Raw genomic sequence first — 12,822 nt, forward strand, 5'->3', positions numbered from 1 at the left:
TAAGAGTTATCTTTGGAGTTAAAACCATGGTGCAAAATGATCCTCTGCACTGAAAGAAGTACACAGAAAGACCTCGACAACCTTTTACACAACTTAACTTTCTTGGTAAGGGAAGGAAATGAAGGCCCACAGGTTACTCAAAAGTCTAGTCTACCACAAATGTTATTAGCTGAAGCTGAGAGGCCAGAAAGCAATTAGTTCATTCTGACTGATTTTTCTTTTTTTTTTCCCCTTCTTTTCCCTATTTCCCCCCCCCCCCCCGCCCAGCCTTGGTTTGTTTGTTTCAGGGTTGTTTTGTTTTTGTTTTGTTTTTTTTTTTTTTTTCTGTGTTGTTCTCTTTGGTTTTGTTTGTTTTTGGTTTTGTGTATGCATGTGTGTGGTTTTGAGTAACTTTTCCCAGGGGATTTTTCCTGCTCAAGGGACAGGCGAGCTCTTCTGATAACTGATAGGACATCAGCTGCAGAGCTTTGTGAGGAACAATTGTTCTGCCTCTCCGCTGGCAACGTCAGTGGTTTGGGAAGAGGTTGCAAAGTCATGGGAAAGGCTGCAGTGTGACTCCTTCTTGGGTCTCACTGAATGCAGCATGCCCGTGTTTGTAAGCTGCGGGAAAACAGCTGCTCCTGACACATGATGAATTTGGACAAAATGTCCCCACATCCACGAGGACTCAAACATGCTCAGTTCGACTGTGCAGTCACAGCTTGTCATATCCACACTGGCAAAAAAAAAAAAAAACCAAAAAGACAAAAAAAAAAAAAAAAAAAAAAAAACAAAACAACACCAACAAAAGCAAAAACAAACTACTTCAGTGGACAGAGCCTGTTCTAAAAATATTTTGGAGAGTGAGGAGGAAGATACTTTCTCACAGTTTCCTACCGAAGAAAGGTCTCACTACACTCCTACTAATATGAACAAGAGCCTCTTCTCCATGTTCAGTGGGAGTTGGATCAGGCCCTCACTTCAACAGTTTTATTGTCTTACCAAGGAAACCTTTTGTCCTCACCTCTCTTCAACATGCAAAGAAGACTCTAGTTGTGGAGAAAGCGAATACTGTTCTGCCTTGCAAGGGCTTGCAAAGCGATTGTAGCAGCACAAAGCACTGCTCTGCTCTCACTGACTTCTCAGAACAGCAGAATTTCCAGGGAAAACAGGAATCCAGAAGCAACAGGCATTACTGAATCTGTAACCAAGCCCTTGTGCAGCAGCTGCTCATTTTTCTGTCTCCAGTGAAGGACTCATCACCTCCATCCCTTTAAAACCTCTGGAGAACTCTGGTTACAGACATGTGAGAGGTTGGGAACCAGGAAAGAAATGCCCCAAGACCTTGTGGCTGCACTGAGGAGACACTGACAGGGCAAAGATCAGGAGTAAGGATCTCTGCCCTCCTTATTATAAGCCCAAAGTTCTCCAAGTATTTAGCTCATATAGTGGCCTGCTAGATTTTTTTTTTTTTTTTTTTGAAGCAGCAGACAGAAAATGAAAGGCTTAGCCATGTTGGAAATATAATTTAAGACTGTAAACTTGTTGGGGCAGGGGAAAAAAATCTTCATGTTTCTTTTTTGTACAGTCAATTAATCTGTGTCTTCTCTCAATAAGAGAGAAAAACTGGTACCTTCTACAAAAAAAAACCAAAAAGAACACAAACGGGCCTAGATATCATGCAGCCAGCTCTGGGTAACAGATGATTGCTCACCTGAGGAGTTCAAAACAAAGAACAAATCTAAACAACAAAAATTATTGCCATAACTGTGTGGGTAAATTATGGTATCCAAAGCACTTTGGAAGCAGATCTCTACCACTGTTTTGGAAGACTGGAATCAATCCAGAACCTCTTGCTGTTTGGAAAGTTTTGACAATAACAACTGTGTCATTTCAAAACTTTGCATGTTAAGCTTAAGAAATATTTTGCTGAACTTCTGTGTAACTCAGAAACCAAATCCCTCTTTCCTCCCCAAAAATACAGCTACATTTTGAAAAGTAGATCTGGCTGAAAAATGGACTAGCCATCCTGCAGGAAATTCTAAGTTCAAGATTTTTATGACATTCCAAATTGGAACATCTCAAACATCAGAAGTTAGTGAGAATGGGAATATTCTGGTTTGAGAGCACAGCAGCACAGCCAGGCCTTTTAATCTATGCACAGAACTGATGGGAAAGGGACACAGCCAGCTGACAGCGGGTGGGAGGATGGAAACCTGGATCCAGACCCCCAGAGGAAAGCCTTCTCTGGAGCTGGGAGGACACGCAGGGCACCTGAGAGATTCAGGACAGCCAGAAGGCTCAGGATGCCCAGAGGGCTGTGGTGGCCACACTCCCTTCTGGACAAGCTGCTGAGGGCCTGCAAAGCTTGAGGCCATCAAGGCCACAGCAAACTGTCCACCTAGGAGCTGGCAAAGCCACATGCCACCTGGCAGGGGTGACACTGAAAGGGTTAATTCAATTTTTACTGTGCCTGTGAGACTTTCAGCAGAGGAGTAAGGCCTGCAAAAGCTGCTTTCAGCAAGGAGAGTTAGGAGGTAAGAAGAGGACGTGTGGCCCAGGAATGCAGTGACAGATAAAAGAACTGGGAACTAGGAATTTGGGGTGGGATTTACAGTAATGGGGTAAGCTGTACTATGCACAGAGAGACTGTACATGAGTAACCCCCTTGCAGAATCTCCTGCCTGAATAAAATTATTCCCTCTTCAGGCCTGAATAAAATTATTCCCTCTTTATCACAACTTTAGTGCTGGGGAGATTAATTCCAATATTTCAGGCATTTAACAGGTACCAGGTGGATCAGGCCAGAGACACTGGTTCCAGCTTTGCATCAGAATTTAACTGGGATCTCCTCACTCTCAGAGGTCCAAACTTTCTCACAAAAAAGGGTCCTATTAAAACATCTGCTCTAGCTCTGAAGGAAAATGAAAACCCTCTCCTAAAACACACAGCCATCAATTGATTGCTGTCTGGCAGGAACTGTCCTCAAGTTTCAGAAAGCACTTGGGCTGAGTATGTCACTCAAAAAAGAATACAAATTAGTAGCCAATTACTGACAGTATTAAACCAAAGAAGTCAAACAAAACTGTGGCCTAAATATTAGAATCACTGTAAAGCAGTGTTTTTGCTTCCTGCTGCTTTGAGATCTTAGTTTTACATTATTGGCAAACTGAAGTGTTCCAAGATCTTGAGCTGGGCTCTCCAAAAAAAATTTTGACTAAAAATCAGAACAGATTAGAAAACAGCATTTGGCCTCTGTTTTGTTTGCCTTCTAATTTTGGAACTTGTAGTGCTCATGGTTTCAGATTTTGCCTGGAAATATGAGAGTTGGAAGTTTACATTTGGGAGAAATGAAAGCTGGCATTTTTGTCATCACATGACTCCAAGAGCTGGGGCTTGAGGGAAAAACATAAAACATTGTCAGGTTTTCTACAAAATTGTGAGATTAGCAGTATCAGTTTTATCACAATTTAGGCTGCAAGGTTGACCTATTTTATCAACAGTGCCCTACTGAATATGAATTGCTTTATGAATTTTAACAACCATATTTCATTTTAAATATAGTTCAATTAAAGTGACATTCGTCACCGAGCTTCAAAGCAAACCCTTCCATCACCATCCTGGGCTAGACTTTTTCTCTGAGCAAGTGAACTGCACGACCCCTCCCAACTCTGTTTCAGAGACACCCTTTGAAGAAGGACACCTTTGGGGTGCACTAGGAGACTAGCTCAGCACCATGAGCACCTTCCAGGCTTCTCCCACTCTCTGCCCACCTGACGTGACAGCTACACAGCCCAGACTGCCCCAGGTTCCAGAGTAAGGGCACCAGGAAGCAGATTATGGCCCCACCAAAGATGAGGTGGGTAACCAGGAGAGTTCCCTTGAGGTCCTGAAGGGCAAAACTGAACTGAACCCAAGAACTTGCTGAGCTGTACGACGTGTCAGCCTGCTCTACAGCTGCAGATCACTGCCATCCTGAAACACAATCTGAAATCTTTGGGGTTGTTGATGCACAAGAGCTGTGAAAACCCAAATTCCAGTTCCAATGATGGCAGGACAGCAAGACTAAGGGGTGCAGGGGAGAAGAGCACCAACACTCAGCAGGCAGAAACCTTACAGTGAAAACCTTACACACACGAAGATTAGGCAGAGCAGAAAGCAGTGTGCATGGGGGGATACATCCCAAAGTGGCATAAATACAAATGGGGGAGCGTTAGTTAATTATTCAGAGAAACTCAAACCTCTTCACAAATTAGGTCTAGAACATCCTGAAAAGTAGAAAAAAAATTATAAACATTTTCCAAAATGTTTCCAAATCCCATCCAGATCCCATTTTAGCATTTTGAGGTCATACAGGTTCTCAAATTCAATGTAATCTGCAACTTTCCTCCAGTTTACTTAACTCTCTATACCAACTCCTTGTTTTCTGTTTTAGTGACACCACCTTCCAATTAATTCAGCAGAGATGGACTTGGTAAAGACATGTCAATTAGAGACTCACATGGCAGGCACACTTTTCTAAGCTCAAGGAACTAAAGCATCTTTCTCCAGCATCCCAGCAGTGCTAGTTTATTTGAGCTGCAGTTACACTGAGCATCTGCAGTCCTCTGAGGAGGAGAGGGACGTCAGTCTCTCCCTGGTTATGTATTGTGTATCAGTGATTGTGTGATGGGCTAAGGAGAAAGGGAACTGTTTCCAAGTTAGCACACTGAGAGAAAGGACTCATAAATCATGAGGTCAGCCAGGTTATGCTTTTTTTTTTTAACCTTAGGGTATTATGCTTTCAATACAATATTTCAATGGCTTTTTTCTGTGTAATAATTTATATGGAATTATGGCAACTCTTACAAGCTTAGAAAAAAAATTGGCTCAAGTAAAACGATTCCTTTGTCACAAGTAAGTTGAGTTCATAACTACAGCACAATCATTCAACTGCACCTAAGTCAAACAGTTATCCACTCTTTGTAGGAATATTTCCCTGTCAATAAATCTAATGCTACTTCAAAACTTCAGGCCAGTGTGACAGAAGCCTGTTAGATTGATTAGGGCAAGGTCAGAAAAGCTGAACTCACAGCTACATTCTTGTCACAGTTTTCTTCCACCTACCATAACCCATAAGCTGACTGTGAACTCACTGACCATTTTAAACATGGGCATGTTAGGGGGACTTCACTGCCTTAACTTATATACAAAGGATGATTTCTTTAAGAATTATTTCTTCTTTGATAGTCACTAGATGAGGAGAAATGTTTTGCTTTGTCAGTAAGGATTTTTTTTTTTAATTTTTAAATGTTTTTCCCTTCAGAGTCATGGGCTTCAGCCAGGCTTCGTGAAACTTCAGGATCATACAGACATGAAACTGCCCAGATTGCCTGTGCAGTATCACCCAAATTTCACTACAAACAGATTAGCTCTGTGGGAATGAGAGAACAGTATTTTCTCTTGGCCTGTTCAATTCTTGACCTTTCTTGCCTGACCATCCAAAAGGAGGGTGCCACAAATCTGATGGGGTCTGTGTGAAGTGCACCCTGGAGGTGAAATTCTGACCTCAGCAGAGTCAATATTTCATCTGAAATCCCTTGAGACAGACACCCAAATCATTTCTAAGGATTGCAGCTTCTATCAGATGGTACTTGGCTGACTTTCATTTACTACTGACTTAGGTCAAACTTGGACCAGGGATCAAGAGATGAAAGGCTTTATATCTCATTATCAATAACCAGGGTTTTCTTCACTACCCTAAAAACAACATACTTCATTCTTATCTACAAGGCATTAAAACTTAAAAGGGTTGGGGTCAAATTACGTTACTTCAATTTATTTTTATTCACTGCTTATAAAACAACTTCCTCTCTCACTGCCATAGCTAAATGCTAAAAATACAAATATTTTCCTTGCTATTGTACAGGTTTTGCTATTGTTTTTCTTTTAAAATAGTATTTAAAATGCAGCAATAAAGAAAAATCTGTCCCACACGCAAATTAAGCAAGAAAAAAGAGTACAGAGGTCAAGGCCAAATCAAGCCTTACCAATCTCAAAATTATTTTCAGCAAAGCACATCTTGTATAGGAGTTGCCTTATAACAGAGGGATGGACCTTCTCAGGAGTTTTTCATAAATACCCAAGTCCAGATACAGACAGAATGTCCTCTGGAATGATACAGCCAAGTTTTCTTCTAGTATGAAGCCATACAGCTCCTTTGATTGGCTGGAATTAAGTTTTCTTAAATGGGTTACAATTTGGATTGATAATTTTAGGCAACTCCCTCTGAAATACTGACAAAAACCTTTGGAAGGAGAATCCTGCTGCTACTGACCAAACAGAACATAGTCTACAGCAACTTGCAGTGCTCTGTACAAAACTGCATGATTAAACAACCAGAGATTTTACCCTGGTCCCAGGTAGCTGTAAGAAGGCAAACTTCTCCTTTACTATTCCGTGGAAACCTTTACAGGCAAACTGATTTGCATTGTTCCCAAAACAGGGGCATGCACATGGAAGAAAAGTAATGAAATACAGTCAATGGCATTAAAAGAAACTTCTGAATACCTTATGGAAGAAAGAGGCTAAGTAAAGTTTACTGGTTATGCTGGTTTAGCAACTTTTTCTACTCCTGGGAATAAACCTGCAGCTAGCTGGAACTTACGCAGCTGCTCTCCTGAATCTAACCACCTTTTGGCCAACTTCTCACTCACACAATACTTCTCCACAAATAAAACTTTTCAGACTCCCAACACCTCAGGCAGAGGGAAGAAGGTGCACTTGATTATCAATCACTGAAGAGAACTGCTTCAGCAAAACCTCAAAAACAGAGCTGTAGGACATCAGTTCCAAACAAACTCTTTCTGGCAATGCTTTTGTCACTCCTGAGGAAAGAGGATTTGGTCCTGCAAATGTTTGCTTGCATGACCAGTTCCTCTAACATCATCTTCCTGACCCTACGAGAACCATGTTAATCATATAAGGCCTTCCAGAAACTGACCTTGTTTTGCTAAATGACAGGTAAAATCCTCTTGTGTTTCCATAAACAAGATGTCAGCCAACTGCAGAGATTCTTAAAGAAACTATGGCAACAATGGCTGAGGGAAAGAGTGGGGAAAGGGAAAGGAAGAGATAACAGGGGCATGGGAGGAGATGTGTCTCTGACCTGGATCTGTTGCTGAAGAAGGTTAATTTTGTGTTGCTGCTGCAGAAGCTGCTGCTGTTGTCTTGCAATCTGTGAAGAAATTGCACAGAAGAAACATGAGATATGGATTACCATTCCCAGAGTCCATTCACAGGAAGCTTTGACCCTGCTTAGCTCTTTAAACCTCTCTTCTGAGCTCAGAAACCTTCGAGGGCAGGGGGCAGCAGCCTGGAGACTACTGCTGAAGCAAGGGGCACGTGCTCAATTCATTGCTAATACCAGTGAGAAAGGGAATCTTGTGGAAAATGCTGTGCTGGATATGAGAAGACACGGACCTGTGCAAAAATCTTACTGAAATGGCCCTGCTAAAATTCCCCAGGAGAGAACAATACCAGCAGAGAAACCAAAAAAAAAAATGGAGGAGGGGTGAAAAGGCAAAAAAGTAGGATGGCCAGAAATACTCTTCTGTTTGGCACCACCTGCTCAAAAATTAAAAAAAAAATGGCAATCTGACACCATGGAGGAAGATTCTTAGTGTACTTTTTTTAAAAATGTAGAAACAGGCACAAAGAGACTGGATCTGAGCTTGGAAAAATCACTAACTCTTCAATGTGTCTATCAGCTGCAAGAAACCAAGGGGGCACACATGGAGGTGCATGGAGTCTCCTCTCAAAGCCAAGCGCAGTTTTCCAGAAGGACTTCCACCTTCCCTCTCCCCTAAATGACTGCAAATGCTACTGTAGACACATTTTACACCCCATGAAGGAAAAAGCAGACATTAACAGAATGGAATTAAGAGTTCTAAAGGCTGGAGGGAGATAAACCATTCTTGAACTTAAAAAGCAAACTTGAAAACTGAAAGTTGTCACAAAAGCTCTGCTCCCATGAAAAGCAGTACAAATATTAGAAAGAGCTCTGCTCTTCCCCTGTATTACATGTGCACATCTCAGGGTCAGCTGGTAACTTATACATACTTACTGGGGGAAATGTGCTTTCTTCCCCTTAGTTTTTCTTTCTACTATTAGACTATGTGCATAAGAAACACTCACTCTAAGTTAGCTCCACATCTAACAGATGAAATGAATGTTTTCTTTCTGGAGCCTTTCTTTAATCAAGAAAAATTATTTCTATCGCTACATTTTCTTCAGAGTTTGGATATTTTAATTTCTACATAATACAGAAGTATACACAATTTCTTCAATTAAAAGAAATCCTAGTTATCCTAATGTCTTATTGCCTTTTTCTACTGTCATTTTCTTTTTCAACTCCCTCAGCCATCCTGTGGCACTAGTGACTTTAGGAGTCAGGGTAAAGGGAATAGCTCCTACAGGATGTCTCCTTGTGAAAGGATCTTGCCAATTCCACCTTCGCTCCTTCCTCTACCTTTGCTGTTCTAACAACAGCACAATAGAAATTCTCCAGCTTAAGGTAAGTTACTTCTGTTCTCCCCATGTGGGATTTCAGGCGTGAGGCCAAAATACCCTTTGTTTAAGATACGGTTTTTAAATAATTAAAACCAGGGAAAACCAAGGTTTAAATGTCCGAAGGTATCAGCAGTGGCTGAGAAATCTTAAGTACAATACCAACACTGAATATGACAACTATGACAGATTTCAAAGAATTTTGTGAGTTTCATAAAACTCATATAGCTGCAATTCTGTGATAAAATTTTAAACTAGATATCTAAATATTCTCTGCTCATGTTCAAGTACAAAAGTGGACATTAATTTCTGTTAAAATCTGCACAGTGAAATCTGTGAGAAAAATTATGCTTTTGCCTAAAATGCTGTGTGTCCATGTATGCTCATTGGAAGTGCTCACATGTGAAAACCATGTTTACATTTCCAGTGAAGGGCATGTTTGCAAGAACTGAAAACTGAGCCTCTCAAGTGTAGAAGAAAAAAAGTCACACTTGTTCACTGACTTTATATTATTCTCTGCTTTTTTCTGCAGTTGGCAAAACCCAACCTCTTCATTTCTCACATTACAATATAAGTGCTGCATTTTGTTCTTTTTATACCTATTCAGTATTTCTGAATTAAAGCCATTTTGGGGGATTATTCAGGAGGGTTGAATCTGCCTGTTTATTTACAGATAGTTGAACAATATTGAAAGATAACACAGAATTGCAGAATATTCTGAGTTGCAAGGGACTCCCAAGGACCATCAAGCCCAACTCTTAAATGAATGGCCCACGCAGGGGCTGAACCCACAACCTTGGCATTAGCAGCACCAGGCTCTGAACAACTCCAATATGGATATATTGCAAATTAAATCATTCTTCTGATATGCTTTTGTTCAAACTTTTTCACCTTGGAGAACCAACAGAAAAGATTTTGGGTGCAGAGCAACTTTTAGGGTATGAAGCGTAAAAGATAAACTGCTGGAAAGCCCTTCTAGAAAATGATTTAAGCTGAAAGCCACTGTAATAATCACTCACCTGTTCCTGCTGCTGCTTAGCCAGCTCCATTTGCTGGCGTTGTTTCTCGATCTGAGATGCAGCCAGCTTCTTCTGTTCATCGTGAGCTGCTAGCAGCTGTTCCCTCAAACTGGTCAGCTGATTGATCATACCCATGAGCTGCCTTTCCTTCTCAGCGAGGCTTTCTGGAGTCCCTGGGCATCATATGGTGGGGGGAGAAAAAAAAAAAGGGGGGGGGTAAGGAGAAGAGAGAACATTTAGAGCGATCCAGCTCTTTATTTTGCAGCTTTACTGTAAGCAAAGTTTCAGGAGAAGCAAAGAGCAGCAGCAGCATATTGCAATATGCTGCACACAAAGACCTGCTCCTCTCCAGGAAAATGAGCCATGGGGGATAAATCTGTACACAGACTTTCATATGGTGTCCCCCTTCAATGGTTCTTTGCCCTTTCATCTGTTTTCCACTGCCTTTCTGTCAGATTAACAGAGTGAAATAGAACTGCCTATTTTGAGGAGGTTTCAAGTTTTAAACGCTGGGGATCAAAAAATCAGTCCTTCCAGGTTTATAGGACAACTACATTTATGGCAGAAACTTAGGGAAAAGATGCAATTTCTGCAAGTGTCAAAGCACTGATATAGGGTAAGTACTAACATCCCTCTATAACCTGTTATATCATCTACATCCCTGATTAGGATTAAATTGTATAGTATTTAAATTGTCAGTAAGTCCTATTTCTGTTGCTGCCACCAAGGTACAAGTCAAAAGGAAAAAGTCTTTTATAAACATATCCAAAAACCTGAGTTAAACAAAACTCACCATCACTCTCATTTATACTGTTGTTAGATGTTTTTTATAGTGGAGCCCAGCAGACACAGGCAGAGGAACTTACTACCTGACTTTCATAATCATGCAGAAGAAATTATTTTTCTACCCAGAAGGACAGTGGTTATAAGAGAAGGGAAGAAAAAATTCCAAGAAAAATCAAAAGCTATGAATCATACACTACAAAGAAAAAAAAATAAAAAAGAAAGAGGCACTTTTAATATATGTAGGATCATTTGACTTTGAATCTAAAAGACCTGAAAATATGTGTAGCAGCTAATCCACAGATATCCCCAATACCACCACACCCTCTCACATGAGTCAGAGCCTACGAAAACCTTTCTAAAAAGCCTTTAGGAAAGGATTAAGGCTATCAGTGTCAATGCCTCCTCTGAAAATAGCCTGCTTTTGGGACTACCCTGCCATACAAACCTCTTTCAAACACAGGAAGCATTCTTCTGCCAATGTCACCAGTGCTCTCCAAGTGAAAAAAAAAAGGAAAAAGAAAAAAAATTGGCGACTATAGCAAGCATGTTCCTAGCCAACTATCAGTCAGACATGGAAAAGAGCTACTGGTAATAGCTCATTTAGCCTACCCCCCTGCCAGTGCAGGAATGTTCCCTGCAATGTATTTAATACAGCTTTCTAGATTGGATTGAAATATCTGTAATGGTGAATCATCTATTGCTTGCTTTGAAAGGCTGTACCACAGCCTTTGAGGTGGCACTGGGAGGGCTCGTTATGTGACAATTAGCTTAATTTAATTTTTTTTTTTAGTTACTTTTACCTAATTTCAATGATGTGATCCCAAGCAACATCTCATTTGTTACATTAGTCAAGTACAAGCACTTAAATCCATTTGTAGACAGCCATATGCAAATGGAAAACCACACAGAATCACCAGAAAAAAATGTGACAGAAGAAATGTAACTGAATTGTTTTTTATTAGGGTTCTAGAAATTTCTGTGAAAATATTCTCACCACATAACAAAGAATTATAGCAGAATATTCTCAGATAAAGCCTCCAGAAAAACTGTGGTACAAGCTGGAAACTTGAGAAACACACTGAAACAGAAACCATAGGACTTTAAACCTGTTCTGCTAAAAGCTGTGAGAAAGAATGGAAGCCAGTGCTAAAACACTATCACGGCTGAAGAAACACTTCTAACTATGATTTTTCCTTCCAACATTTGAGACAGAGAACGACTATAAGTAATGCATTTGCCACCTGGCCCTGGAATTAATCAGAAGTTTCTATTGCCACTCTTCTATCCTTTATTTGTTTTTCCCTGGGAAAAAAGGTGCAGTGTTTCCTAGTGGTGTAGAAGAATTGTTCTAGAAGGCAGCCCCTGCCTTGGCCTGTCCAGGTGGGTTTACCATAATGCTCCTCCAATGAACACTGCCATGCACTGATACTGCCACTGCAACTGAAACATCTGAAAACAAAATATTCTGTATTTATTTATTCAGCAGATATTTTATTCCTAACTTTTACTGAGGGGTGGATGCAAGCATGAGAGAGAGGAGAAGAAGGTCCTACAGAAAGAAGGAACACACAGGATTGCCTCAGTTCTTGAGTGAGAGTAAGCAGAAAAAAAAATCACTGTCAAATAAACCAACACATATCGCAGCTCCTCACCACTACTGGTTCATCTGTGTATTTTCAGTTCCTACAGCAGCTTTCAGGTGGGAATCAAAAAGCCCTTTGTAAAGCTAAATTAATCCCCATCTTTAAGTTAATCTGAAAGGTGGAAAAATGTTTCCACATGTGTAGACTGACAGACAGAGAGATCCCAGTTCCCAGGAGAGGCAGAAAAGCCGTGCTGCTCTCCATCCCTGTGTGCCCGAGCTCTGGCAGCGCTCCCTGGGAGGGAACTTCATGTGCCACTGACCTGAGCAGGGCACAGGCAGGGACATCCCCTCCCAGCACTGCTTCCTCAGCCTGGCTGGCCCACAGAAGCAACAAAACTTCCCCACCAGGGAAAGGGCAGCTTTACCTGAACCCCCAGAACACAGTACAGCGTGCAGCTCTTGGTCCTGAGCACAGCGAGGACAGGGACGTGTTGGAAGAGCTACAGGGGAAGCCACAGGGATCATCAGAGGGCTGCAGCACCTCTTTTGTCAGAAAGGCTGAGAGAATTTGGGCTGCTCAGCCTGGAGAAAAAAAGGCTCCAGAGACACTTCCCATAACCTAAAAGGGGCTTATAAAGATGGGGACAAACCTTTTAGCAGGGCCTGCTGTGACAGGTTAATGGTTTTAAACTAAAAGAGGGTCAATTTAGCTTAGATATAAGGAAGAAATTGTTTACAATGAAGGTGGTAAAACACTGAAATGGGTTACCCAGAGAGGTAGTGGATGCCCCTTCCTCAGAAATTTTCAATTTACAGGGCTTTGCACAGCCTGGTGTAGTGAAAGGTGTCCTGTCCATTGCAGGGGGTTGGACCTATGACCACAACCATGACTCTGTGAACTCGAGC

At 41.2% G+C, this 12,822-nt stretch overlaps 1 protein-coding gene across 7 annotated transcripts in view; it reads right to left on the reverse strand.

Moving 5' to 3' along the window:
- The window catches only part of SOX5 (SRY-box transcription factor 5), a 611,216-nt gene that overhangs the window by 135,138 nt on the left and 463,256 nt on the right, over window positions 1–12,822 (reverse strand). For all 7 annotated transcript variants that reach the window (XM_053977622.1, XM_053977623.1, XM_053977626.1 and 4 more), the window contains 2 exons: window positions 9,546–9,718; window positions 7,127–7,195 (listed from right to left, as the gene is read on the reverse strand). In XM_053977622.1, the coding sequence (XP_053833597.1) occupies window positions 7,127–7,195; window positions 9,546–9,718 (242 nt within the window). The remainder of the gene's footprint in view (window positions 1–7,126; window positions 7,196–9,545; window positions 9,719–12,822) is intronic.

Source organism: Vidua macroura, chromosome 5 (assembly GCF_024509145.1).
Source record: "Vidua macroura isolate BioBank_ID:100142 chromosome 5, ASM2450914v1, whole genome shotgun sequence".
In the NCBI taxonomy this organism is placed as follows: Eukaryota; Metazoa; Chordata; class Aves; order Passeriformes; family Viduidae; genus Vidua; species Vidua macroura.